This window comes from Heterodontus francisci, chromosome 2 (assembly GCF_036365525.1).
Source record: "Heterodontus francisci isolate sHetFra1 chromosome 2, sHetFra1.hap1, whole genome shotgun sequence".
Lineage (NCBI taxonomy): Eukaryota > Metazoa > Chordata > Chondrichthyes > Heterodontiformes > Heterodontidae > Heterodontus > Heterodontus francisci.
Window position 1 is genome coordinate 39,433,989 of NC_090372.1, and position 25,337 is coordinate 39,459,325.

Consider the following 25,337-nt stretch of genomic DNA (forward strand, 5'->3'; position numbering starts at 1 on the left):
CAATGGGCTGTATGCTCCCGCTTCTTTTGTTCTTATGTATAAAAACTTCAGGATGTAAAGAATCTTAAAGAAAAGCAACATGCAGTGAAATTAGCAATTATACAAATCTACTGGTTATATTTCAGGATGTATCCAATGCCAACATGCTTAGCCTTCAGAGTATTGCATCAATGAAAGTAGCCTTGCCTTTCTTTCAACTTGGACATTAGTAAGATGCTGAGGCTTACCTGCTGGCATCAATTTTTCTTTTGGAAGACATTATTATTTGCATCATTATGTAGGCATTAACAAATGACCTCCACAGGAATTGCGAGTATTTCTTGATATGTTTAGGGAATAAAAACACTTTCTTAAAATAGCTTTCCTTTAACGGTATTTAAATTCTGCATTGTATTACCTCTTCCTTAAAAAGTTCTCGGAGGACGTTCATACATAATTCTGCCACTTGCTGTTCTTGCATGTCTCGAATTACAGCCACTGCATCTCCACTGATCACAGACATGAGAACACAGTGCTCACCCTGAAAAAGTTTTTTAAAAATACAGAATTGGAATGAATGCAGACTTAAAAATACATGACTTGCAGGCAAAGGAAGAAAATCCTCAAAAAAATTACACGAAGAACTGAACACAAAAACTTTAGACAGCAATGCCAATGGGCATCTTTGTTGCTTTTTATGGCCTAATTCACACCCTTAAGAACATTGAGCTCTTAAATTCAACAATATGAACATCAGTGTGCATGGAAATATTTCCAGGCCTAGAAGGGTCCCATAGACAAAAAGCAGCACAAGAGCTTCATCACTCAAATTCTGCACACCAGTTGCCTGGACTGATACAAAATATAGAGGTGTAATCAGAGCAGGTTGTGTGTTTCTGGTATAAATATGGACCTCTTCCTTAAGCACTGACAACTCTTATGGTGCTGATGCAGTCCACCTGCTAGGCTGATCTTGGCTCCCTGGTTGTTATGGCTTTAATTTGCACTGTTCCAAAGCCGAGATGGCATTTTCGAGCTGTCTGCAATGCACATCACAATATTCCATTACTAGAAAGATAGGAGGCTTTGTAGTACACTGAAGCTGTAGTTACAGCTGACTTATCTTAATTTGTAGCATTCTTACAACTTCCTCAACCTAGAAGTAGATGGAGGAGGGCGGGAGGAGGCTAGTGTGGAGCATAAACAATGGCCAAATGGCATGTTTCAGTTTTTTTTATTTTTTCATGGGATGTAGGCGTCGCTGGCTAGGCCAAGATTTGTTGCCCATCCCTAATTGCCCTTGAGAAGGTGGTGGTGAGCTGCCTTGTTGAACTGCTGCAGTCCATCTGATGCAGTACACCCACAGTGCTGTTAGGGAGGCAGTTCCAGGATTTTAATCCAGTGACAGCGAAGGAATGGCAATATAGTTCCAAGTCAGGATGGTGTGTGACTTGGAGGGGAACTTGCAGGCGGTGGTGTTCCCTTGCGTCTGCTGTCCTTGTCCTTCTAGGTGGAAGAGGTTGTGGGTTTGGAAGGTGCTGTCGAAGGAGGTGTGGTGAATTGTATATGGTACACACTGTTGCTACTATGCATCAGTGGTGGAGAGAGTGGATGTTTATGGTGGTGGATGGGGTGCCGATCAAACGAGCTGCTTTGTCCTGGATGTTGTCAAGCTTCCTGAATGCTGCAGCCGACTCATCCAAGCAAGTGCACAGTATTCCATCACACTCCTGACTTGTGCCTTGTAGATGGTGGAAAGCCTTTGGGGAATCAGGTGGAGAGTTACTCACTGCAGAATTCCCAGCCCTTGACCTGCTCTTTTAGCCACAGTATTTATGTACCTTCAGTTGTGCAAGTACTTGGTAATACTTAGTAATAAGTTCACTTGGTTGTGTAATACTGCGATAAATTTGAAGACCAGTCATATATCAAATACCCAACACAAAATAGTAGCACTAACGGGTAGACTTCTTTATCACCCAAACCTCAGTCTTCGAAAAATATAGAGAAGCAAACATTATGACGGATTTCAAAGGCTTGAGAATTTGGTAGAAGAAATACCATCCTTGTCAATGCTGAAGGGGATGTTAAAATTGAGCTTTCATGTGCACATGCAGTAGTTTCATTTTTGACATCAATTTCTGAATTCATCCACAATGTAAATACTGTCAATTCAGACCAACAGCTTTAGCACGTTACAAAACCAGTTCGGTAATATAAACATGCCAGCCAATTATTTTTAATGGACTAGTTGCATCATGTTTGCTCCTACTATTTTAGACAATGGTAAGGGAGGGTGAGGAAACCCCTTTTCTTTCAAAAGGTTCAACTTATTTTGTCATAGAATCATAGACTTATACAGCACAGAAACAGGCCCTTCGGCCCATCGTGACTGTGCCAGCCATCAAGCACCTATCTATTCTAATCTCATTTTGCAGCACTTGGCCCGTAGCCTTATATGCTATGGCGTTTCAAGTGCTCATCTAAATACTTCTTAAATGTTGTGAGGGTTCCTGCCTCTACCACCCCTTCAAGGTAGTGTGTTCCAGATTCCAACCACCCTCTGGGTGAAAATTTTTTTCCTCAAATCCCCTCTAAACCTCCTGTCCCTTACCTTAAATCTATGCCCCCTGGTTATTGATCCCTCCACTAGGGGAAAAAGTTTCCTCCCAACTATCCTATCAATGCCCCTCATAATTTTGTACACCTCAATCAGGTCCCCCCTCAGCCTTTTCTGCTCTAAGGAAAACTACCCTAGCCTATCCAGTCTCTCTTCATAGCTGAAATGCTCCAGCCCATGCAATATCCTGGTGAATTTCCTCTGCATCCTCTCCAGTGCAATAACATCCTATAGTGTGGTGACCAGAACTGTACATAGTATGCCAGCTGTGGCCGAACTAGCGTTTTATACAGCTCCTGCATATCTTTCCTGCTCTTATATTCTATGCCTTGGCTAAGAAAGGCAAGTATGTCATATGCCTTCCTAACCACCTTATCTACCTGTGCTGCTGCCTTCAGTCATCTATGGACAAGTACACCAAGGTCCCTCTGACCCTTTGTACTTCCTAGGGTCCGACAATCAATTGTATATTCCCTTGCCTTGTTAGTCCCTCCCAAAATGCATCATCTCACACTTTTCAGGATTAAATTCCATTTGTCACTGCTCCACCCATCTTACCAGCCCATCTATATCATCCTGTAATCTAAGGATTTTCTCCTCACTACTTACGACACCGCCAATTTTCATGTCATCTGCGAACTTACTGATCATACCTCCTATATTCACATCTAAATCATTAATGTGCACTACAAACAGCAAGGGTCCCAGCACTGATCCCTGCGGTACATCACTGGTCACAGGCTTCCACTTGCAGTAACAACCCTCGACCATCAATCTCTGCCTCCTGCCACTAAGCCAATTTTGGAACCAATTTACCAAATTGCCCTGGATCCCATGGGCTCTTGCCTTCTTAACCAATCTCCTATGTGGGACCTTATCAAAAGCCTTATTTTATTTAGAGATACAGCACTGAAACAGGCCCTTCAGCCCATCATGTCTGTGCCGATCAACAACCACCCATTCATACTAATCCTACATTAACCCCATATTCTCTACCACATCCCCACCATTCCCCTACCACCTACCTACACTAGGGGCAATTATACAATGGTCAATTTACCTATCAACCTGCAAGTCTTTGGCTGTGGGAGGAAACCGGAGCACCCGGCGGAAACCCACGCAGACACAGGGAGAACTTGCAAACTCCGCACAGGCAGTACCCAGAACTGAACCCGCATCGCTGGAGCTGTGAGGCTGTGGTGCTAACCACTGCGCCACCCTTACTGAAGTCCATGCAGACTACATCAGCTACTTTACCCTCATCTACACATCTAGTCACCTCCTCAAAAAATTCAATCAATTTTGTTAGACACCATCTCCCCCTGACAAAGCCATACGGACTATCCTTGATTAATCCCTGCCTCTCCAAGTGGAGATTAATCCTGTCCCTCAGAACTTTTTCCAATAGTTTCCCTAACACTGATGTTAGACTCACTGGCCTGTAATTACCTGGTTCATCCCTGCTAGCCTTCTTGAATAATGGGTCTTTTCCTACTTTTTTTTTATTTGTTCACGGGATGTGGGCATCGCTGGCTAGGCCTGCATTTATTACCCATCCCTAATTGCCCTTGAAAAGGTGGTGGTGAGCTGCCTTCTTGAACCACTGCAGTCCTTGGGGTATAGGTATACCAACAGTGCTATTAGGAAAGAAGTTCCAGGATTTTGACCCAGCAGCAGTGAGGGAACAGCGATATAGTTCCAAGTCAGGATGGTGTGTGGCTTGGAGGGGAACTTGCAGGTGGTGGTGTTCCCATGCATCTGCTGTCCTTGTCCTTCTAGGTTATAGAGGTCGTGGGTTTGAAAGGTGCTTTTGAAGGAGGCTTGGTGAGTTGATGCAGTGCATCTTGTAGATAGTACACACTGCTGCCACTGTGCGCTGGTGAAGAAGGGAGGAGGTGGTAGATGGGGTGCCAGTCAAGCAGGCTGCTTTGCCCTGGATGGTGTCGAACTTCTTAAGTGTGGTTGGAGCTGCATCCATCCAGGAAAGTAGAGAGTATTCCACTACACTCCTGACTTGCGCCTTGTGGATGGTGGACAGGCGTCAGGATATGAGTGACTCACCACAGAATTCCCAGCCTCTGATCTACTCTTGTAGCCACAGTATTTATGTGGCTACTCCTGTTCATTTATGGTCAATGGTAACCCCCAGGATGTTGATTGTGGGGGTTTCACCGAAAGTAATGCCATTGAATGCCAAGGGAAGATGGTTAGATTCTTTCGTTTGAGATAGTCATTACCTGGCACTTGTGTGGCACGAATGCTCCTTGCCACTTATCAACCCAAGTCTGGATATTGTCCAGGTCTTGCTGCATCTGGACGTGGCTGCCTCAATATCTGAGGAGTCTCGAATGGTGCTGAACATTGTGCAATCATCAGCGAACATCCCCACTTCTGACCGTATGATGGAGGGAAGATCATTGATGAAGCAGCTGAAGATGGTTGGGCCTAGGACACTACCCTAAGGAACTCCTGCAGTAATGTCCTAGGAATGAGATGATTGACCTCCAACAACCACAACCATCTTCCTTTGTGCTAGGTATGACTCCCACCAGCAGAGTGTTTTCCCCCCGATTCCCATTGACTCCAATTTTGCTAAGGCTCCTTGGTGCCATACTCAGTCAAATGCTGTCTTGATGGCAAGGGCCATTACTCTCACCTCAGCTCTTGAGTTCAGCTCTTTTGTCCATGTTTGGACCAAGGCTGTAATGAGATCAGGAGTTGAGTGGCCATGGTAGAACTCAAACTGAGCATCAGTGAGCAGGTTATTGCTGAGCAAGTGACACTTGATAGCACTGTCGCTGACCCCTTCCATCATTTTGCTGATGATTGAGAGCAGACTGATAGGCTGGTAATTGGCTGGCTTGGATTTGTCCTACTTTGTGTACAGGACATACTTGGGCAATTTTCCACATTGCCAGATAGATGCCAGTGTTATAGCTGTACTTGAACAGCTTGGCTAGGGATGCGGCTAGTTCTGGAGCACAAGTCTTCAGTACTATTGCCGGAATGTTGTTAGGGCCCATAGCCTTTCCAGCATCCAGCGCCTTCAGTCATTTCTTGATATCAGGTGGAGTGAATTGGTCTGACTAAAGACTGGCATTTTTGATGCTGGGGACTTCAGAAGGAGGTCGAGATGGATCATCCACTTGGCACTTCTGGCCAAGATGGATGCAAATGCTGCAGCCTTGTCTTCGCATTGATGTGCTGGATTCCCCCATCATTAAGGATGGGGATATCTGTGGAGCCTCCTCCTCCTGATAGTTAATTGTCCACCACCATTCACGACTGGATGTGGGAGGACATCAGAGCTTAGATCTGATCCTTTGGTTGTGGGATCGTTTAGCTCTGTCTATTGCATGCTGCTTCCACTGTTTGTTATGCAAGTAATCCTGTGTTATAGCTTCACCAGGCTGACACCTCATTTTTAGGTATGCTTGGTGCTGCTCCTGGTATGCTCTCCTGCACTCTTCATTGATCCAGGGTTGGTCCCTCGGCTTGATGGTAGTGGTAGAATTGGGGATTTGCTGGGCCATGAGGTTACAGGTTGTGGTTGAATATAATTCTGCTGCTGCTGATGGCCCACAGCGCCTCATGAATGCCAAGTTTTGCATTGCTAGATCTGTTCGAAATCTATCCCATTTAGCATGATGGTAGTGCCACACAACACGGTGGTGGGTATCCGCAATGTGCAGATGGGACTTCGTCTCCACAAGGACTATGCGGTGGTCACTCCTACCAATACTGTCATCAATGAATGCATCTGCGTCAGGTGATTGGTGAGGACGTGGTCAAGTAGACGTTTCCCTCGTTGGTTCCCTCACCACCTGCCGAAGACCCAGTCTAACAGCTATATCCTTTAGGACTCAGCCAGCTGTGGTGCTATCGAGCCACTCTTGGTGACAGATGTTGAAGTCCCCCAGCAAGAGTACATTCTCTGCCCTAGCTATCCTCAGTGCTTCTTCCAAGTGGTGTTCAACATGGAGAAGCACTGATTCATCAGCCAAGGGGGAAAGGCGGCAGTAGGTGGTAATCAGCAGGCGGTTTTCTTGCCCATGTTTGACCTGCTGCCATGAGACTTCATGGGATCTGCAGCCAACGTTGAGGACTCCTGGGGCAACTCCCTCCCGACTGTATATCACTGTGCCGCCACCTCTGGTGGGTCTGTCCTGCTGGTGGGACAGGGCATACCTAGGGATGGTGATGGTGGTGTCAGGGACATTGTAAGGCATGATTCCCTGAGTGTGACTATGTCCGGCTGTTGCTTGACTAGTCTGTGGGACAGCTCTCCCAATTTTGGCAAAAGCCCCCAGATGTTCGTAAGGAGAACATCGCAGGGTCGACGGGGCTGTTTCTGCCATTGTCGTTTCCTGTGCCTAGGTCGATGCCAGGTGATCGGTCCAGTTTCATTCTTTTTTTTTCAGACTTTGTAGTGGCTTGATACAACTGAGTGGCTTGCTAGGCCATTTCAGAGGGCATTTAAGAGTCAGACACATTGCTGTGGGTCTGGAGTCACATGTAGGCCAGACCAGGTAAGTACAGCAGATTTCCTTCCCTAAAGGACATTAATGAACGAGGTGGTTTTTTACAACAATCGACAATGGTTTCATGGCCATCATTAGACGAGCTTTTTAATCCATATTTATTAATTGAATTCAAATTTCACAATCTTTTTTTTGCATTATTACTACCATTTCTTTCTTTGACCTTCACTTTTCTGTAGCTTTAGATGATTAGTCAAATCATTAAACACAAAGTTAATCATAAATAGCAAGATCAATTCACTTACTTGTGGATCCATATCATAGAATACTCCAAAAAGCCCACGTTTGTTGGGACTGGGAGGAACGTGGCCAAAGAAGTCTGCTCCCTGAATTTTTTTCTCCCAGAATTTATATGGAAACTGTAAGGCAATCTAAAAGGCCAAAAAAGTATCACTTTAAAAGACTGGCTACTTTAGAAAACAAGATACGAGCAATTTCTTTTTGCTGAAAGTTGAAGGGTCAGCATCAATGCATTCAGCAGAAGATCTGAAGTTAAAATTATTCTAGAAGTACGCAATTCTACAGGCCTTCTTCAGTGACTGAGAATTGAATCTGCAGGAGAAAAATAATCAAGTATACAAAGTGTGGCATTTCAAAAAATCTGTGGAACAGCAGCTGGCACCGTTCTTACCTTCCTAGCACACTGCAATTCCTTACCACCAGGAGGTTCAAGAATTTATTCACTGATATGTAGCAGAACCTTCCTCTGCTAAACTACATGTCTGTATTAACTTAACATTTATTAGCTGTTAATATAGTTCTGGATCAAAAGAAACTAAACTGTACACACAATAATCCAACACTAATTCTGCAGAAACTCCAAGTATATTTTGACTGTTAAGTAATCTTCATGTAGTTTTCCTGTTAAATTTGAAATCATTGTATTGAGTTAAGTTTTATTTATTTGGATTTAATTCACAGATTTTGAACTTGTATCAAAAAAAAACTTTCTAGTTAAGTTTATTGCTCCTCTTTCATCCTTTCAAGAGCAATCTCCTTCCAATGGTAAGATCTACACAATACTCCAGATAAGGTTTGATCAAAAGCAACATTAAACCACTTTTGATTTGTACTCTGTCCCACTACTAATACAATAAGACACTTGATTTTCCTTTTTTCCTAAGCTGTTGTATAAATGTATTAACTATCCCCTAAAGCATGATCATAATCAAGACCTTTATCACTGTTTCTTATTCCCTCTTTTGGTTTCCTGTTCTCCCACATATGCGTGAGGGACAGGGAGCGGGCGTGTGAGAGGGACAGGGAGCGGGCGTGTGAGAGGGACAGGGAGCGGGCGTGTGAGAGGGACAGGGAGCGGGCGTGTGAGAGGGACAGGGAGCGGGCGTGTGAGAGGGACAGGGAGCGGGCGTGTGAGAGGGACAGGGAGCGGGCGTGTGAGAGGGACAGGGAGCGGGCGTGTGAGAGGGACAGGGAGCGGGCGTGTGAGAGGGACAGGGAGCGGGCGTGTGAGAGGGACAGGGAGCGGGCGTGTGAGAGGGACAGGGAGCGGGCGTGTGAGAGGGACAGGGAGCGGGCGTGTGAGAGGGACAGGGAGCGGGCGTGTGAGAGGGACAGGGAGCGGGCGTGTGAGAGGGACAGGGAGCGGGCGTGTGAGAGGGACAGGGAGCGGGCGTGTGAGAGGGACAGGGAGCGGGCGTGTGAGAGGGACAGGGAGCGGGCGTGTGAGAGGGACAGGGAGCGGGCGTGTGAGAGGGACAGGGAGCGGGCGTGTGAGAGGGACAGGGAGCGGGCGTGTGAGAGGGACAGGGAGCGGGCGTGTGAGAGGGACAGGGAGCGGGCGTGTGAGAGGGACAGGGAGCGGGCGTGTGAGAGGGACAGGGAGCGGGCGTGTGAGAGGGACAGGGAGCGGGCGTGTGAGAGGGACAGGGAGCGGGCGTGTGAGAGGGACAGGGAGCGGGCGTGTGAGAGGGACAGGGAGCGGGCGTGTGAGAGGGACAGGGAGCGGGCGTGTGAGAGGGACAGGGAGCGGGCGTGTGAGAGGGACAGGGAGCGGGCGTGTGAGAGGGACAGGGAGCGGGCGTGTGAGAGGGACAGGGAGCGGGCGTGTGAGAGGGACAGGGAGCGGGCGTGTGAGAGGGACAGGGAGCGGGCGTGTGAGAGGGACAGGGAGCGGGCGTGTGAGAGGGACAGGGAGCGGGCGTGTGAGAGGGACAGGGAGCGGGCGTGTGAGAGGGACAGGGAGCGGGCGTGTGAGAGGGACAGGGAGCGGGCGTGTGAGAGGGACAGGGAGCGGGCGTGTGAGAGGGACAGGGAGCGGGCGTGTGAGAGGGACAGGGAGCGGGCGTGTGAGAGGGACAGGGAGCGGGCGTGTGAGAGGGACAGGGAGCGGGCGTGTGAGAGGGACAGGGAGCGGGCGTGTGAGAGGGACAGGGAGCGGGCGTGTGAGAGGGACAGGGAGCGGGCGTGTGAGAGGGACAGGGAGCGGGCGTGTGAGAGGGACAGGGAGCGGGCGTGTGAGAGGGACAGGGAGCGGGCGTGTGAGAGGGACAGGGAGCGGGCGTGTGAGAGGGACAGGGAGCGGGCGTGTGAGAGGGACAGGGAGCGGGCGTGTGAGAGGGACAGGGAGCGGGCGTGTGAGAGGGACAGGGAGCGGGCGTGTGAGAGGGACAGGGAGCGGGCGTGTGAGAGGGACAGGGAGCGGGCGTGTGAGAGGGACAGGGAGCGGGCGTGTGAGAGGGACAGGGAGCGGGCGTGTGAGAGGGACAGGGAGCGGGCGTGTGAGAGGGACAGGGAGCGGGCGTGTGAGAGGGACAGGGAGCGGGCGTGTGAGAGGGACAGGGAGCGGGCGTGTGAGAGGGACAGGGAGCGGGCGTGTGAGAGGGACAGGGAGCGGGCGTGTGAGAGGGACAGGGAGCGGGCGTGTGAGAGGGACAGGGAGCGGGCGTGTGAGAGGGACAGGGAGCGGGCGTGTGAGAGGGACAGGGAGCGGGCGTGTGAGAGGGACAGGGAGCGGGCGTGTGAGAGGGACAGGGAGCGGGCGTGTGAGAGGGACAGGGAGCGGGCGTGTGAGAGGGACAGGGAGCGGGCGTGTGAGAGGGACAGGGAGCGGGCGTGTGAGAGGGACAGGGAGCGGGCGTGTGAGAGGGACAGGGAGCGGGCGTGTGAGAGGGACAGGGAGCGGGCGTGTGAGAGGGACAGGGAGCGGGCGTGTGAGAGGGACAGGGAGCGGGCGTGTGAGAGGGACAGGGAGCGGGCGTGTGAGAGGGACAGGGAGCGGGCGTGTGAGAGGGACAGGGAGCGGGCGTGTGAGAGGGACAGGGAGCGGGCGTGTGAGAGGGACAGGGAGCGGGCGTGTGAGAGGGACAGGGAGCGGGCGTGTGAGAGGGACAGGGAGCGGGCGTGTGAGAGGGACAGGGAGCGGGCGTGTGAGAGGGACAGGGAGCGGGCGTGTGAGAGGGACAGGGAGCGGGCGTGTGAGAGGGACAGGGAGCGGGCGTGTGAGAGGGACAGGGAGCGGGCGTGTGAGAGGGACAGGGAGCGGGCGTGTGAGAGGGACAGGGAGCGGGCGTGTGAGAGGGACAGGGAGCGGGCGTGTGAGAGGGACAGGGAGCGGGCGTGTGAGAGGGACAGGGAGCGGGCGTGTGAGAGGGACAGGGAGCGGGCGTGTGAGAGGGACAGGGAGCGGGCGTGTGAGAGGGACAGGGAGCGGGCGTGTGAGAGGGACAGGGAGCGGGCGTGTGAGAGGGACAGGGAGCGGGCGTGTGAGAGGGACAGGGAGCGGGCGTGTGAGAGGGACAGGGAGCGGGCGTGTGAGAGGGACAGGGAGCGGGCGTGTGAGAGGGACAGGGAGCGGGCGTGTGAGAGGGACAGGGAGCGGGCGTGTGAGAGGGACAGGGAGCGGGCGTGTGAGAGGGACAGGGAGCGGGCGTGTGAGAGGGACAGGGAGCGGGCGTGTGAGAGGGACAGGGAGCGGGCGTGTGAGAGGGACAGGGAGCGGGCGTGTGAGAGGGACAGGGAGCGGGCGTGTGAGAGGGACAGGGAGCGGGCGTGTGAGAGGGACAGGGAGCGGGCGTGTGAGAGGGACAGGGAGCGGGCGTGTGAGAGGGACAGGGAGCGGGCGTGTGAGAGGGACAGGGAGCGGGCGTGTGAGAGGGACAGGGAGCGGGCGTGTGAGAGGGACAGGGAGCGGGCGTGTGAGAGGGACAGGGAGCGGGCGTGTGAGAGGGACAGGGAGCGGGCGTGTGAGAGGGACAGGGAGCGGGCGTGTGAGAGGGACAGGGAGCGGGCGTGTGAGAGGGACAGGGAGCGGGCGTGTGAGAGGGACAGGGAGCGGGCGTGTGAGAGGGACAGGGAGCGGGCGTGTGAGAGGGACAGGGAGCGGGCGTGTGAGAGGGACAGGGAGCGGGCGTGTGAGAGGGACAGGGAGCGGGCGTGTGAGAGGGACAGGGAGCGGGCGTGTGAGAGGGACAGGGAGCGGGCGTGTGAGAGGGACAGGGAGCGGGCGTGTGAGAGGGACAGGGAGCGGGCGTGTGAGAGGGACAGGGAGCGGGCGTGTGAGAGGGACAGGGAGCGGGCGTGTGAGAGGGACAGGGAGCGGGCGTGTGAGAGGGACAGGGAGCGGGCGTGTGAGAGGGACAGGGAGCGGGCGTGTGAGAGGGACAGGGAGCGGGCGTGTGAGAGGGACAGGGAGCGGGCGTGTGAGAGGGACAGGGAGCGGGCGTGTGAGAGGGACAGGGAGCGGGCGTGTGAGAGGGACAGGGAGCGGGCGTGTGAGAGGGACAGGGAGCGGGCGTGTGAGAGGGACAGGGAGCGGGCGTGTGAGAGGGACAGGGAGCGGGCGTGTGAGAGGGACAGGGAGCGGGCGTGTGAGAGGGACAGGGAGCGGGCGTGTGAGAGGGACAGGGAGCGGGCGTGTGAGAGGGACAGGGAGCGGGCGTGTGAGAGGGACAGGGAGCGGGCGTGTGAGAGGGACAGGGAGCGGGCGTGTGAGAGGGACAGGGAGCGGGCGTGTGAGAGGGACAGGGAGCGGGCGTGTGAGAGGGACAGGGAGCGGGCGTGTGAGAGGGACAGGGAGCGGGCGTGTGAGAGGGACAGGGAGCGGGCGTGTGAGAGGGACAGGGAGCGGGCGTGTGAGAGGGACAGGGAGCGGGCGTGTGAGAGGGACAGGGAGCGGGCGTGTGAGAGGGACAGGGAGCGGGCGTGTGAGAGGGACAGGGAGCGGGCGTGTGAGAGGGACAGGGAGCGGGCGTGTGAGAGGGACAGGGAGCGGGCGTGTGAGAGGGACAGGGAGCGGGCGTGTGAGAGGGACAGGGAGCGGGCGTGTGAGAGGGACAGGGAGCGGGCGTGTGAGAGGGACAGGGAGCGGGCGTGTGAGAGGGACAGGGAGCGGGCGTGTGAGAGGGACAGGGAGCGGGCGTGTGAGAGGGACAGGGAGCGGGCGTGTGAGAGGGACAGGGAGCGGGCGTGTGAGAGGGACAGGGAGCGGGCGTGTGAGAGGGACAGGGAGCGGGCGTGTGAGAGGGACAGGGAGCGGGCGTGTGAGAGGGACAGGGAGCGGGCGTGTGAGAGGGACAGGGAGCGGGCGTGTGAGAGGGACAGGGAGCGGGCGTGTGAGAGGGACAGGGAGCGGGCGTGTGAGAGGGACAGGGAGCGGGCGTGTGAGAGGGACAGGGAGCGGGCGTGTGAGAGGGACAGGGAGCGGGCGTGTGAGAGGGACAGGGAGCGGGCGTGTGAGAGGGACAGGGAGCGGGCGTGTGAGAGGGACAGGGAGCGGGCGTGTGAGAGGGACAGGGAGCGGGCGTGTGAGAGGGACAGGGAGCGGGCGTGTGAGAGGGACAGGGAGCGGGCGTGTGAGAGGGACAGGGAGCGGGCGTGTGAGAGGGACAGGGAGCGGGCGTGTGAGAGGGACAGGGAGCGGGCGTGTGAGAGGGACAGGGAGCGGGCGTGTGAGAGGGACAGGGAGCGGGCGTGTGAGAGGGACAGGGAGCGGGCGTGTGAGAGGGACAGGGAGCGGGCGTGTGAGAGGGACAGGGAGCGGGCGTGTGAGAGGGACAGGGAGCGGGCGTGTGAGAGGGACAGGGAGCGGGCGTGTGAGAGGGACAGGGAGCGGGCGTGTGAGAGGGACAGGGAGCGGGCGTGTGAGAGGGACAGGGAGCGGGCGTGTGAGAGGGACAGGGAGCGGGCGTGTGAGAGGGACAGGGAGCGGGCGTGTGAGAGGGACAGGGAGCGGGCGTGTGAGAGGGACAGGGAGCGGGCGTGTGAGAGGGACAGGGAGCGGGCGTGTGAGAGGGACAGGGAGCGGGCGTGTGAGAGGGACAGGGAGCGGGCGTGTGAGAGGGACAGGGAGCGGGCGTGTGAGAGGGACAGGGAGCGGGCGTGTGAGAGGGACAGGGAGCGGGCGTGTGAGAGGGACAGGGAGCGGGCGTGTGAGAGGGACAGGGAGCGGGCGTGTGAGAGGGACAGGGAGCGGGCGTGTGAGAGGGACAGGGAGCGGGCGTGTGAGAGGGACAGGGAGCGGGCGTGTGAGAGGGACAGGGAGCGGGCGTGTGAGAGGGACAGGGAGCGGGCGTGTGAGAGGGACAGGGAGCGGGCGTGTGAGAGGGACAGGGAGCGGGCGTGTGAGAGGGACAGGGAGCGGGCGTGTGAGAGGGACAGGGAGCGGGCGTGTGAGAGGGACAGGGAGCGGGCGTGTGAGAGGGACAGGGAGCGGGCGTGTGAGAGGGACAGGGAGCGGGCGTGTGAGAGGGACAGGGAGCGGGCGTGTGAGAGGGACAGGGAGCGGGCGTGTGAGAGGGACAGGGAGCGGGCGTGTGAGAGGGACAGGGAGCGGGCGTGTGAGAGGGACAGGGAGCGGGCGTGTGAGAGGGACAGGGAGCGGGCGTGTGAGAGGGACAGGGAGCGGGCGTGTGAGAGGGACAGGGAGCGGGCGTGTGAGAGGGACAGGGAGCGGGCGTGTGAGAGGGACAGGGAGCGGGCGTGTGAGAGGGACAGGGAGCGGGCGTGTGAGAGGGACAGGGAGCGGGCGTGTGAGAGGGACAGGGAGCGGGCGTGTGAGAGGGACAGGGAGCGGGCGTGTGAGAGGGACAGGGAGCGGGCGTGTGAGAGGGACAGGGAGCGGGCGTGTGAGAGGGACAGGGAGCGGGCGTGTGAGAGGGACAGGGAGCGGGCGTGTGAGAGGGACAGGGAGCGGGCGTGTGAGAGGGACAGGGAGCGGGCGTGTGAGAGGGACAGGGAGCGGGCGTGTGAGAGGGACAGGGAGCGGGCGTGTGAGAGGGACAGGGAGCGGGCGTGTGAGAGGGACAGGGAGCGGGCGTGTGAGAGGGACAGGGAGCGGGCGTGTGAGAGGGACAGGGAGCGGGCGTGTGAGAGGGACAGGGAGCGGGCGTGTGAGAGGGACAGGGAGCGGGCGTGTGAGAGGGACAGGGAGCGGGCGTGTGAGAGGGACAGGGAGCGGGCGTGTGAGAGGGACAGGGAGCGGGCGTGTGAGAGGGACAGGGAGCGGGCGTGTGAGAGGGACAGGGAGCGGGCGTGAGAGAGGGACAGGGAGCGGGCGTGAGAGAGGGACAGGGAGCGGGCGTGAGAGAGGGACAGGGAGCGGGCGTGAGAGAGGGACAGGGAGCGGGCGTGAGAGAGGGACAGGGAGCGGGCGTGAGAGAGGGACAGGGAGCGGGCGTGAGAGAGGGACAGGGAGCGGGCGTGAGAGAGGGACAGGGAGCGGGCGTGAGAGAGGGACAGGGAGCGGGCGTGAGAGAGGGACAGGGAGCGGGCGTGAGAGAGGGACAGGGAGCGGGCGTGTGAGAGGGACAGGGAGCGGGCGTGTGAGAGGGACAGGGAGCGGGCGTGTGAGAGGGACAGGGAGCGGGCGTGTGAGAGGGACAGGGAGCGGGCGTGTGAGAGGGACAGGGAGCGGGCGTGTGAGAGGGACAGGGAGCGGGCGTGTGAGAGGGACAGGGAGCGGGCGTGTGAGAGGGACAGGGAGCGGGCGTGTGAGAGGGACAGGGAGCGGGCGTGTGAGAGGGACAGGGAGCGGGCGTGTGAGAGGGACAGGGAGCGGGCGTGTGAGAGGGACAGGGAGCGGGCGTGTGAGAGGGACAGGGAGCGGGCGTGTGAGAGGGACAGGGAGCGGGCGTGTGAGAGGGACAGGGAGCGGGCGTGTGAGAGGGACAGGGAGCGGGCGTGTGAGAGGGACAGGGAGCGGGCGTGTGAGAGGGACAGGGAGCGGGCGTGTGAGAGGGACAGGGAGCGGGCGTGTGAGAGGGACAGGGAGCGGGCGTGTGAGAGGGACAGGGAGCGGGCGTGTGAGAGGGACAGGGAGCGGGCGTGTGAGAGGGACAGGGAGCGGGCGTGTGAGAGGGACAGGGAGCGGGCGTGTGAGAGGGACAGGGAGCGGGCGTGTGAGAGGGACAGGGAGCGGGCGTGTGAGAGGGACAGGGAGCGGGCGTGTGAGAGGGACAGGGAGCGGGCGTGTGAGAGGGACAGGGAGCGGGCGTGTGAGAGGGACAGGGAGCGGGCGTGTGAGAGGGACAGGGAGCGGGCGTGTGAGAGGGACAGGGAGCGGGCGTGTGAGAGGGACAGGGAGCGGGCGTGTGAGAGGGACAGGGAGCGGGCGTGTGAGAGGGACAGGGAGCGGGCGTGTGAGAGGGACAGGGAGCGGGCGTGTGAGAGGGACAGGGAGCGGGCGTGTGAGAGGGACAGGGAGCGGGCGTGTGAGAGGGACAGGGAGCGGGCGTGTGAGAGGGACAGGGAGCGGGCGTGTGAGAGGGACAGGGAGCGGGCGTGTGAGAGGGACAGGGAGCGGGCGTGTGAGAGGGACAGGGAGCGGGCGTGTGAGAGGGACAGGGAGCGGGCGTGTGAGAGGGACAGGGAGCGGGCGTGTGAGAGGGACAGGGAGCGGGCGTGTGAGAGGGACAGGGAGCGGGCGTGTGAGAGGGACAGGGAGCGGGCGTGTGAGAGGGACAGGGAGCGGGCGTGTGAGAGGGACAGGGAGCGGGCGTGTGAGAGGGACAGGGAGCGGGCGTGTGAGAGGGACAGGGAGCGGGCGTGTGAGAGGGACAGGGAGCGGGCGTGTGAGAGGGACAGGGAGCGGGCGTGTGAGGGACAGGGAGCGGGCGTGTGAGGGACAGGGAGCGGGCGTGTGAGGGACAGGGAGCGTGCGTGTGAGGGACAGGGAGCGGGCGTGTGAGAGACAGGGAGCGGGCGTGTGAGAGGGACAGGGAGCGGGCGTGTGAGAGGGACAGGGAGCGGGCGTGTGTGAGGGACAGGGAGCGGGCGTGTGTGAGGGACAGGGAGCGGGCGTGTGAGGGACAGGGAGCGGGCGTGTGAGGGACAGGGAGCGTGCGTGTGAGGGACAGGGAGCGTGCGTGTGAGGGACAGGGAGCGTGCGTGTGAGGGACAGGGAGCGTGCGTGTGAGGGACAGGGAGCGTGCGTGTGAGGGACAGGGAGCGTGTGTGTGAGGGACAGGGAGCGTGAGAGTGGAAGTGGGAGAGGGAATGCCAGCCAGACACAGAGAGAGCGCGAGAGAGACATATATTTTATATATTTAAAAAATCTATTTTTAGTTTACTATTCTCTCATTCCCATTTGTGATTTGAATATTTATGTACACCAGATTTTTATTTATTGCAATTTGGATCCTTTTAATGTTGATGTCGCCTACTTAGTTAATTTTACTCTTTATCCCTTTAGATCTTATTAATTAGAGATTTATATATTTACTTTTGCCACTTGGTTCAAAGCATTTAGCACCTGCTTTCCACCTATGCACCGAATTCCCACTCTCACCAAATTTCCATTGACATTCTGTTTAACAAATTACTCCATGTAGCATATACTCCGAGCTCTGTGCACATACTGCTCACTCAATTTCATTGCCCTGCTTCCTATTTCAGGATCTATAAATTGGGCGATTTTTATCCTCACTCATAGAGTCATAGTCATAGAGTCATAGAGAGATACAGCACTGAAACAGGCCCTTCGGCCCACCGAGTCTGTGCCGACCAACAACCACCCATTTATACTAATCCTACATTAACCCCATATTCTATACCACATCCCCACCATTCTCCTACCACCTACCTACACTAGGGGCAATTTACAATGGTCAATTCACCTATCAACCTGCAAGTCTTTGGCTGTGGGAGGAAACCGGAGCACCGGGCAGAAACCCATGCAGTCACAGGGAGAACTTGCAAACTCCGCACAGGCACTACCCAGAACCGAACCTGGGTTGCTGGAGCTGTGAGGCTGCAGTGCTAACCACTGCACCACTGTGCCACCCTATATCTGAGTATTTTTTAAATGTGATGAGGGTTTCTGCCTCAACCATTCTTTCAGGCAGTAAGTTCCAGAACCCCAACCCTCTGGGTGAAAAACTTCTCAACTCCACTCTAATTCTTCTGTCAATTGCTTGAAATCTATGCCCCCGGTTTACTGAACTCCCTGCTAACAGAAATATGTTCTTTCTAGCCATTCTATCTAGGCCCCTCATAATTTCATACATTTTAATTATATCTCCCCTCAGCCTCCTTCAAAGAAACAACCCTAGCCTATCCAATCTTTCCTCATAGCTAAAATTCTTCATTCCTGGCAACATCCTCGTAAATCTCCTCAGTCCCCTCTCTACTGGTGTCACATCCTTCCTGTAATGCAGTGACCAGAACTGTATGCAGTGTTCTGGCTGTGGCCTAACCCGTGTTTTATACAGTTCTACAGTTTTATACACTTTTACATTCTATGCCTCAGCTAATAAAGGAAACTATCCCATATGCCTTCTTAACCACCTTACCTACCTGTCCTGCTACCTTCAGGGATCTGTGGACATGCACTCTAAGGTCCGCTGTTCTTCTACACTTTTCAGTATCCTACCTATATTCCCTTGCCTTGCTTGCCCTCTACAAATGCAGTACATCACAATTCTCCAGACTGAATTTCATTTGCCACTTTTCTGCCCACCTGACGAGTTCATTGACATCTTCCTACAGTTTACAGTTTTCTTCCTATCAACCGCACAACCAATCTTTGCATCATCTGCAAACATCTTAATCACACCTCTACATTTAAGACTAAATCATTGATATACATCACAAAAAGCAAAGGACCCAACACAGAGCCCTGCAGATCACTGGAAACAGCCTTCTAATTACAAAAACACCCAGCCATTATACAGAGCTTTTGGATATAGTGTAATTTTCTTTAACACATAACTTCTCTAGATTGGACAACACCCTTTCTTGGATAACTTCAGTTTCCCATTTTTAAGCCAAATTTCTATCCAGCACTTTGTTTTATCTCCTATTTGATAACCACTTATCTTTTAACTGTAGTTGTGGAAATTTGTCCATCAGTTTCTAAAAATTCAAGCACATAGCACCTACAGTTCCCATCTGTCAGGTTCATGTAAGTAATGTCTTCGGAGACTCAGTCAGTTTATTTAAGTATGAGGTCAGTTTCTTGAAACCTTTAACAAAACAGGTTTTCCCCCTACAATTCATCCACTAAATCTCACCATAGTTTCCAAGACTTTTTTCACCAACAGATATTAAACACAGTGAATCAAAGTTTTCAATTATGTTGACTGACCTATTTTTAAAATAATAATGCCTACCTTCCACTCCTCAGCAATCTCTCCCAAATATATATCTAAAAAATGACTGTTAAAATGTAACCAATTTCATCTCCTTTAAAGCTTGCACTATTTTTACGGGAGCTTTTAATGCTTTCCTCAGCTACAAAATACTTTTATCAACTTTACAGATGATACTAAACTTGGGTGCCATCCAGATTTAGTTTTTTTTAAATGCAAAGCAATTACAGTAGATATCACTAGGACTTTTCTTATTTACTTTACATAATTATCAGTCCGTTGACGTTGGAAGATTGATGCCTTATCACGTTGCTTGGCTGCAGGTGAAAGTCAAAGAGGCTGGCATTATGCAGTTGAATTGGAAACAGTGACCACTATATTTGTCAAAATATAAATTGTCTTTTTCCTGGGAATAAGTGAAAAACTTGAACTATCAGGGCTGAATTTTACCAGCCCCTCGATGCTGTGGGTCGCGGCATGGGGGCTGGTAAAATGTTGTGGGGGGAGGCCCGCCTTGACCCACGACGTTGAGAAAGGCCCACACATATTTCTGGTGGTGGGGGGGGAACACTGTGCAGCTTCCCCGCCGCCTGGCGGTGAGCCCTTCATCTAAATATTCAAATGAACCTAAATTAGATGCTAATAAACGTACCTGTAGGCGGCAGACGTCCCAAACCGATTTTACTGACTCCAAACGCAGCTCGTACACCTTTGGAACTCCATATGGAGTTCCGAGGCGAGAACCTGGTGGGGAGGGGGGAGGAATAAAATTTTAGGGCAGGAGGGATGGAGGAGCGGGGAAAACATTCTTCATTGGCTGTGGGGATGAAAGGGAAGGGTTGAAGGGCAAAGAGTGCAAAGTTGGGGGTTTAAAGTTCAGGACTGTCAAGAATGGCTTTTGGTGGGGTGCGGGGGGAGAGGGAAATAAATCTATTATGTAATCATGGGGGGGGGGGGGGGCGGGCGGGCGGAAGTGGCACCTTCATGTGAAATTTACTGTTTTTAAAAAAAATTAAATTCCTGGTCTCTTCAAAAATTAAAATTTCTGTTCAGGGCTTAAAGCCCTTTACAAATGGCGCTGGCGCCTGCATCTGCAGAGTAGCGCCAGACGCAGTTGCCGGGGAGGGAGAGGCTGCCCCCTCGACGCCACCAGGGGCGGCTGCTCCGCTCTCTATTGTTTGTTCGTTCGCTCGCTCTCTTTCTTTCTCTCGTTCTCTCTCGCACGTTCTCTCGCTTGTGCGCATTCTCTCTCTCGCTTGCTCTCTTTCTCTTGCGCGCTCTCTTTCTCTCACGCTCTGTCATTCGATCGCGCACTCTTTCTCTCTCACTATTTCGCGCTCGTGCGTTCTCTCTCTCTTGCGCTCTTTCTCTCTCTCCCTCTGTCATTAACTCTGTCATTCGCTTGCTCTCTCGCTCGTGCTCTTACTCTTGCCCATGCTCGCTTGCTGTCTGTCGTTCGCTCACTCTCTCTCTTTCTCGTGCTCGCTCTCGTGCGCTCTCTTTCTTTCCCCCTCTCATACATTCTCTCGCGTACGCATTCTCTTTCTCTCGTGTTCTCTCCCTTGCGCTCTCTGTCTCTCGTTCTCTCTCTCCCTCGTTCTCTCTGCGCAAGCAAGAGACAGCGCAATCGAGACAGAGAGCGCCAGAGAGAGAGAAAGGGCGTGACTCTCGCACTTTCTCGCTGGCGCTCCCTCTCTCTCTCTATCGCGTGCTCCCTCTCGCGTGCACGCGCGTGCTCTCTCGCTCACTGTTTCTTTGTCTGTTGCATGTGCGCTCTGTCCGGCTATGCGGATCTCTCCATCTAGCGTACTGTTTAGATGCATAACTCAATTTGACAATTCACAAAACAAGTACAAAAGTTTGCAGTTAATCTATTAATATCTTGAGTACATTGTTCCTTGGTGCATTTTGAATATTCAACTGTTATTTATGGTAAACAAAATTTTCAAATGACCAGTACCACTCAAACTTTATTTCAGTGTAATTAAATAGCAAGTCACTATATTTCCTCATTTATTTAACCATACACCAGCAATTTGGTCAACATGCTTTTGGTACACAATTCAATTAGACTTGTACTTACCTTTTCAATGACGCCTTGGCCTAGGCTGTTGATGGCCTTAAGTTTCTTTTCGGATAGAGGTGGATAAAACTGAATCGCGTTTTTCTGAAGGAGAGCTAGAGGAACAGTAATCAAAACCTGCCAAGAGAACACTCAACAATTAAGTCAATTAAATGGGCCACTGAAAACCATTAAGGCATTTTAAACAAGTATTGGCATTTATAACTTCTTTCAACAATTTAGAAGGGATCAATTGTTTACTTTCCAACTGTACAATTTGCATGTTGGGTCTGATAATTGTATGCATGCAAAAGAACAATCTCTAAGAACTCGAAAAATTAAGGGAAAAATTCAGGTGAAACCCAAAGGTAGCTCAATTCCCATACACCAGATTTTATACGACTTATTCTTCTACCTAAACTCAAATTTAGAACAGGCAGGGGCAACTTTCCCAAGAAATGGGAAGGCTGAAGGGGTGACCTGATAGAGCTCTTTATGATTATGAAAGGGTAGACTATAGAAGAACACAGAAGTCCTTGAAGCGGCCAACACTCCCAGCTTATACACACTACTGAGTCAGCGGCGCTTGAGATGGCTTGGCCATGTGAGCCGCATGGAAGATGGCAGGATCCCCAAAGACACATTGTACAGCGAGCTCGCCACTGGTATCAGACCCACCGGCCGTCCATGTCTCCGTTATAAAGACGTCTGCAAACGCGACATGAAATCGTGTGACATTGATCACAAGTCGTGGGAGTCAGTTGCCAGCATTCGCCAGAGCTGGCGGGCAGCCATAAAGACAGGGCTAAATTGTGGCGAGTCGAAGAGACTTAGTAGTTGGCAGGAAAAAAGACAGAGGCGCAAGGGGAGAGCCAACTGTGCAACAGCCCCGACAAACAAATTTCTCTGCAGCACCTGTGGAAGAGCCTGTCACTCCAGAATTGGCCTTTATAGCCACTCCAGGCACTGCTTCACAAACCACTGACCACCTCCAGGCGCATATCCATTGTCTCTCGAGATAAGGAGGCCCAAAAGAAAAAGAAAAAAAAAAAGACTATAGAAGACATTTCACGTGTGGGAAGATCAAAACTAGGGGTCATAAATATTAGACAGTCAGTCATAAATCCATTAGGAAATTCAGAAGAAACTACTTTACCCAGAGAATGGTTAGAATGTGGAACTCACTACCACATAGGAGTAGTAAGGAGAATGCACTAGATGCATTCAAGAGGAACTAGATAAACATGTGAGGGAGAAAGCAACAGAAGCTTATGGAAATAGGGTCACATGAAGAGAAGTGGGAGGAAGCTTGTGTGGAGCATAAAGACTACCATAGACCAGTTGGGCCAAACGGCCTGTTTCTGTGCTGTACATTTTATGCAATGTACCATTTTCGAGACAGAAGTTTCAAAATCACAAGAAGCCATAGGTTCAAAAGATGGGCACGAGTTTATGTCACACGAAAATTATTAAGGATATGAAGATGAACTATTTTTCCTTTTTCTGATCAGGGCCCTCCAATCTGCTCTATGTATGCAATGATGAAAAATTGCTGAACTCTGCATCTCTGTGCTGGGGCCTCAACGTTTTACAATTTATATCAATGACTTAGAAGAGGTGTGCAATGGCATGGTAGTTAAATGTGCAGATGACACAAAGATAGGTAGGAAAGTCTGTTGTGATGAGGACATGAGGAGGTTGTAGACCGATATTGATAGGTTGAGTGAGTGGGCAAAAATCTGGCAGATGGAGTACAATGTGGAAAAATGTGAAGTTATTCATTTTGGTAGGAAGAATAAAAAAAGCAGGGTATTACTTAAACGGAGAACGACTGCAGAATTCCATGGTGCAGAGGGATCTAGGTGTTCTCGTGCATGAGTCACAAAAGTTAGTATGCAGGTACAGCAAGTAACAAAGAAGGCTAATGGAATGCTATCCTGCACTACGAGAGGAACTGAAAATAAAAGTAAGGATGTGATGCTTCAGTTATACAGGGCATTGGTGAGACGACATCTCGAATACTGTGTGCAGTTTTGGTCTCCTTATTTAAGGAAAGATGTAAATGTGTTGGAGGCGGTTCACAGGACGTTTACTCGATTGATACCTGGAATGTGCGTGTTCTCTTATGAGGAAAGGTTGGACAGACTGGGTTCGTTTTCACTGGAGTTTAGAAGAGTGAGGGGAAACTTGATTGAAGTTTATTAGATCTTAAACGGTCTTGACAAGGTGGATGTGGAAAGGATGTTTCCTCTTGTTGGTGAGTCCAGAACTAGGGGGCACTGTTTTAAAATTACGGGTTGCCCTTTTAGGACAAAGACGAAGAGAAATTTTTTCTCTGAGGGCTGTGCGACTTTGGAACACTCTGCCTCAGAATGTGATGGAAGCGGGTTCATTGGATATTTTTAAGGCGGAGGTAGATAAATTCCCTTGCCTAACAAGTATCTAAGGTTATCAGGGGTAGATGGGAGTGTGGAATTTGAAACACAAACAGATCAGCCATGATCTTATTGAATGGCAGAGGAGGCTCAAGGGGCCAAATGTCCTACTTCTGCTCCGAATTCATTTGTTCGTATGTATGTTCAAAGGGATATCTCTATCACCATCTCATTTCTCCTTTTCCAAAATAAAACTGTGCTAAAGGTGAGGGATTTCAGTACTAGGAACAGACTCTTCCTATTTTAGGCATCTACCATCAACATTATGCACTCCTAGGTCAGGCATAGCATAGCCAGATGTGAGTAAAGCTTCTTGGCACTGCCACAATGCACCTCAGATAATCGTTCACTATTGCATCAGTGTAACATTTCCAACATTGATCATCCTGTGGTTTCCTGATTTAGATTGGCAAGTTAAGGTGAATTAGAGATTATTTTTGTGTAGATCCATACTCATTATAAACTGGGTTCAAACTACCAATCGCATTTCACATAGTACACATAAGGCCAGCAGACAGTAGACCATCATACCAGCACTTTCAAAAATTATTTAACTGGACTGGTAAATACTACAAAAGGTGACTATTCTTCAAAAGTCATTCACTGGATATAGAAGCATAGAAAATAGGAGCAGGAGTAGGCCATTTGGCCCTTCGAGCCTGCTCTGCCATTCATTATGATCATGGCTGATCATCCAACTCAGTAGCCTGTTCCCACTTTCACGCCATACCCTTTGATCCCTTTAGACCAAGAGCTATATCTAACTCGTTTTTGAAAACATTCAATGTTTTGGCCTCAACTGCTTTCTGTGATAGTGAATTCCAGAGACTCACCACTCTCTGGGTGAAGAAATATCTCCTCATCTCAGCCCTGAAAGGCTTACCCCATATCCTTAGACTATGACCTCTGGTTCTGGACTCCCCCACCATCAGGAACATCCTTCCAGCATCTATCCTGTCAAGTACTGTTAGAATTTTATAGGTTTCTATGAGATTCCCTCTCACCCTTCTGAACTTCTGAACAAATATAATCCAAACCAACTCAATCTCTCCTCATATGTCATTCCTGCCATCCCAGGATTCAGTCTGGTAAACCTTCGCTGCACTCCCTCTATAGCAAGAACATCCTTCCTCAGATAAGGAGACCAAAACTGCACACAATATTCCAGGTGTGGCCTCACCAAGGCCCTGTATAATTGCAGCAAGACATCCCTGCTCCTGTACTCGAATCCTCTTACGAAGGCCAATATACCATTTACCATTTTTACCGCCTGTTGCACCTGCATGCTTACCTTCAGCGACTGGTGTACGAGAACATCCAGGTCTCGCTGCATATTCCCCTCTCAGTTTATAGCCAGATAATAATCTGCCTTCCTGCTTTTGCTACCAAAGTGAATAACCTCACATTTATCCACATTATACTGCATCTGCCATGCATTAGCCCACTCAACTTGTCCAAATCACCCTGAAGCCTCTCTGCATCCTCCTCACAACCCACCCTCTCACCCAGTTTTGTGTCATCTGCAAATCTGGAGATATTACATTTAGTTCCCTCATCTAAATCATTAATGTGTATTGTGAATAGCTGGGATCCTAGCACCAATCCCTGCGGTACCCCACTAGTCAATGCCTGCCATTCAGAAAAAGACCCATTTGTACCTACTCTTTGTTTCCTGTCCGCCAACCAATTTTCTATCCATCGCAATACACTACCCCCAATCCCATGCGCTTTAATTTTACATGCTTATGTGGGACTTCGTCAAAGGCCTTCTGAAAGTCCTAATAAATTACATCCACTGGCTCCTCCTCATCAACTCTACTAGTTACATCCTCGAAGAATTCTAGTAGATTTGTCAAGCATGATTTCCCTTTTGTAAACCCATGCGGACGCTGTCCGATTCTACCACTGCTCTCCAAGTGCTCTGCTATAAAATCTTGATAATGGACTCTAGAATTTTCCCCACTACCGACGTCAGGCTGACTGGTCTATAATTCCCTGCTTTCTCCCTACCTCCCTTTTTAAATAGTGGGGTTACATTAGCTACCCTCCAATCTGTAGGAACTGTTCCAGAGTCTATAGAATCTTGGAAGATGACCACCAATGCATCCACTATTTCTAGGGCCACTTCCTTAAGTACTCTGGGATGCATACCATCAG

General features: G+C 52.4%; 1 protein-coding gene across 1 annotated transcript in view; it reads right to left on the reverse strand.

The window, feature by feature from the left end:
* Positions 1–25,337, reverse strand: part of LOC137383825 (lysine-specific histone demethylase 2) — a 207,112-nt gene that overhangs the window by 34,094 nt on the left and 147,681 nt on the right. The window contains 3 exon segments of the mRNA XM_068057097.1: positions 398–520; positions 7,386–7,511; positions 20,767–20,883. Coding sequence (XP_067913198.1) covers positions 398–520; positions 7,386–7,511; positions 20,767–20,883 — 366 coding nt within the window.